The sequence below is a fragment of the Pundamilia nyererei genome, unplaced genomic scaffold (assembly GCF_000239375.1).
Source record: "Pundamilia nyererei isolate P.nyererei 1_Seehausen unplaced genomic scaffold, PunNye1.0 scaffold00257, whole genome shotgun sequence".
Lineage (NCBI taxonomy): Eukaryota > Metazoa > Chordata > Actinopteri > Cichliformes > Cichlidae > Pundamilia > Pundamilia nyererei.
Genome location: NW_005187658.1, coordinates 293,383 through 297,446, shown reverse-complemented (window position 1 = coordinate 297,446; position 4,064 = coordinate 293,383). Strand labels below are relative to the sequence as shown.

Below are 4,064 nucleotides of genomic sequence, written 5' to 3'. Positions count from 1 at the left end.
TTAAGATCGAAGAATTAATTAATGGCAGGACTTCTTTGAGCAGTTTTGTAGGAATGGGGTCTAAAAGACACGTTGATGGTTTGGAGGAAGTAATACTTGTAGTAAACATGACTATAGTGGTTTGAAAACATGAGAATATCATCCAAGTAGACAAAGATGAAGCAATTAAGGAAGTCCCAAAGCACATTATTTACCAACGCCTGGAAGACAACCAGAGCATTGGTAAGTCCACGTGGTGGGACAGGGTAGATGCCCCAGGTGAGTATAGAAGGTAGTCTTCCACTCGTCGCAATGGGATCGTAGATGTTTCGCAAAGATTGTGGCTCTTTGCAGAAGAAGTTAAAAGGGAGAAGATAACAGATGTAAAGGTTGTTTGTTTTTAACAATTCAAACCTCTAAAGTTAATGCAAGAAATCCAGCTCCCAGGAAATAGGACGAGGGTGGGATGATGTCAGCAGCTAATGAATGGTGGGTGTGTTTTTCCATTGGCTCGTGTTCTGATTAGGTGAGACTGTATAGGCAGCTTAGGGGCAGAGATCAGGCACCAGGTAAGGATGTCAATAACACAATTGTATGGTTGCTGGGAGGCAGCGAGAGCCAATCGTGATGTTCAGTCAGGATGGAAGACAAATGTGGACCCTCTAAACCGATTTGTAAGACAACAGCTTCTCCTGGAGGAAACATAGACTGCAGACCAAAGTCATCACAACTCTTGCAGCCAAATGCAGGACACTGAAGTAAAAGTTTAACAGGTACAGAAGAAAAACACATAATATAAGTAATACAAAGAAGTATTTTCTGAATGGAGTTGGCAGAGGGACAGGCAGATAATTCACTCAGATGAAAATTCAGGTGGATTTCCTGAATTATCCATGGATGTCCTGTTAACTTGGACTAAGAGGACATCCAAGTTAGTCCAGTGTAGGCAAAACATAACAGAGTAACCCGTGGTACATGTGGAAGCCACAGTAAGTACAATGAGCTGGCATCGACTGAGGGATTTCTACAGCCTAAGTAGCAGGAAGGGAATGACCAGCTGCACACAGCTGTGTTATTATAAGATGAAGAGAGGGAGACAGACAATGATGCATTCACACAGCTGGACTCCCAGATGGTGGTAGAAATGATGCCATCCTTTTTGGGCAGATAGTCGTAACGTGTGTGAGATGGAGGAACATGATCCTTTATTTTTCTGGTTGATAAATATGAATGACATGACATTTAAATTCCAAAGTGTGTATAGTATTTGACCATGTGTTATCAACATTTTTGTAAACAATCATGAATATGAATTTTCATGTGTGTGCGGGTGCACGGGTATGTTGGTATGGGTATATATATATTTTTGTAGGTTGTGTATCCTTGAGGTGAAAATGTGTATATGTGCGTATGTGTATATACGTATGTATGGATAGACAGAAACATATATGTATATATTAAAAAAATAAAAAATTTACACATGACATATAATGTAATTGCAAGGAGGTATTTTTGTAGTCTATATACGGGATTAAATAAGCTTATGCTTCTTCCTGCTCCTTTTTGAACATGAACTTTATTTGGAGTTGTGGTTGCTCGTTTTCCTTTTGTTTTGCTTTGTTCATTTGCCTCTTTTAATTCTATTTTGTTGTACTTTTTCAACATGTTCAAAATAAAGATTCAATCAAATCAAATCAAATCAAATATCGAGTTATGGAATATAGAAGATATTTGACTGCACATCGGTTGAAACCTAACGTGTGTGTGCTGGCAGCAGAGTCATTATTAAAGGATCACACATAAACATAGAGTAACACACAAACTACCCTTAATTCAAGTACACAGAGAATCTCTGTATTAATCATGCAGACAGTACTGTGAAAGAACAGGATTTGGGAAGATGGGATATGTCCCCGAGGGATGGAGGAACAGACTTTAATCACATGATGAATATTGAGTATCACACTGCTGGCTGAGAGTGAGGTTTGCCAGTTATGCTCGTGTTATAGCAGCAGTGACTAAACATGCACTCTGGTGTCTGAGGCTGGTCCTGCCACCTTCATCAGCTCAGCGATGGGTCTGGATTCGTCTCATTCTCAGCAGCTCCTTTGTAGACACTCACAGCTTTAATCCATTATAGATCTGCATCGCAAAGTCGGCTGCAGCCAAAGTAGTCTCACATAAGCCTCGTTGCTGGATTCTACAGCTGGGATTGGATCAAAGCTTTTTTAGTCTAAACTGGTTACCTAAATGGTTTAGAAGAGAAAAAATACATGAAAGGTAAAAAGGTTTCATACATTATATGTGGGATGATTATTTATTTTTGCTTCAAAGGTGCTAACATAATATCCAATGCCCTCATGTATGCCATCATGTGTAGTTTCACGTGAAGCCAAAGACACTCTGGAGATCAAAGTGTGAATAAAAGGCTACAAACCAAAATGACGTGTGGCTAAGTTTGATGCAAGCTTGTAATAGCCGGCTTTGTTGTTCCCTTGGTTAACTTAAACGAACATCATTGTTTTTATTTTATTTATTTCAAAATAAGCCAGAGAGTGTTGGTCCTGTTTACAGGCGACCTCAGTGACTGCACAGAGCCTGCCAGGGTTCACAGTAACAGTCCTAGGTTGATTCAAAAAAGAGGCTGTTTAATGGAGAAAGCGAGTCATGCTGCAAAGATAAATGAATGCTTTGTTTGTGCGTATTAATCCGTCCTCGTGTCACATCTGCAGACCGTAAAGTAGCAGAGTCCACGCCGACCTTCCTCTCACCATCAGGAAGTGAGAGCTCCAAAATGGTGCTGCGAGATGAGCAGCTGCTGCTGGAGTGTATCGCTGCTGGACTGTGAGTGCACTGTCACACACACGTACTGCGTAATGATAAGATTAATACTGCCATTTGTTTGAAAAGTGGCACATGAAGCTGAACTTTGAGGTCTTGTCTTTCCTACCGTTGCTTTCTCGTCCAGTCCAACACCCATCATCAAGTGGTTTAAGAAAGGTGGGGAGCTGCCAGGGCAGAAGGTCAAGTTTGAGAACTTCAACAAGACCCTGAAGATCGTTAGTGTGTCAGAGGAGGACGCTGGCGAGTATGTATGCATGGCCAACAACCATTTAGGCACCATACGCCACTCCATCTTTGTTCAAGTTAAAGGTGAGTAGGCCTATTGGCTCTGTGTTTCTTGAATGTACAACTGGTGCTAACATGTTGGCCTTGTGCCCAACAGCGGCTCCTTACTGGTTACACAAGCCATCAGACCAGGTGCTAGCCCCAGAAGAGAATGGACGCCTGGTATGCCGGGCCAATGGCAACCCTAAACCTCGCATTGAGTGGCTTGTCAATGGGCAGCCTATAGAGAGTATGGTTCTTTTTAATTATTGTTACAGAACATCAGCCTTGTTTTTGATGCACAATTGTAATGTACTCACTAAAAATGCTGCATAAACATCAGAATATACGACAGCTACCAACAGTCTTTTCTTTGTCTTCCTGTCGGGATCATGTAACCCTCCTCCGCCCGACTGCAGGCTCTCCCACCAACCCAAACAGACAGGTGCTGGGAGACACCATCATGTTTCACTCTGTGCAGATCGGAAGCAGCGCCGTGTACCAGTGTAACGCCTCCAACGAGCATGGCTATTTGTTAGCCAACGCCTTTGTCAACGTTCTTGGTGAGACACAGAAGTGGGAGCTTGATTTCAAAAGAAAAACATAGCAGTGAGCCTATTAGCTCTGCACATCCAGAGTGTGCTGTAGCTCACTGGCTTCAGGACTGGTTTTAAACCTTATCCAGAAGTGACCATAGTGGTTACACTGCCAGGTAAACGTTTGGACTAGTTTTTGTTCTTTATAGATTTTAATCACCACTTTATCATCAAAGTCCTTGTGACTGGAGCAGGCAGCACTTTGTGCAGGAGGACAGATGATGACCAGTGTGGTGATATGTTATTGCTGACCTTTGTTCATGTAAACTCATGTTTTTACTATGAGATCCATGAAACACACACACACACACACACACACACACACACACACACACACACACACACACACACACACACACACACACACACACACACACACAC

At 42.2% G+C, this 4,064-nt stretch overlaps 1 protein-coding gene across 5 annotated transcripts in view; it reads left to right on the top strand.

The window, feature by feature from the left end:
- Positions 1–4,064, top strand: part of LOC102211078 (neurofascin) — a 134,233-nt gene that overhangs the window by 105,882 nt on the left and 24,287 nt on the right. For all 5 annotated transcript variants that reach the window (XM_013915099.1, XM_013915100.1, XM_013915102.1 and 2 more), the window contains 4 exons: positions 2,712–2,823; positions 2,948–3,132; positions 3,206–3,337; positions 3,507–3,650. In XM_013915099.1, coding sequence (XP_013770553.1) covers positions 2,712–2,823; positions 2,948–3,132; positions 3,206–3,337; positions 3,507–3,650 — 573 coding nt within the window. The remainder of the gene's footprint in view (positions 1–2,711; positions 2,824–2,947; positions 3,133–3,205; positions 3,338–3,506; positions 3,651–4,064) is intronic.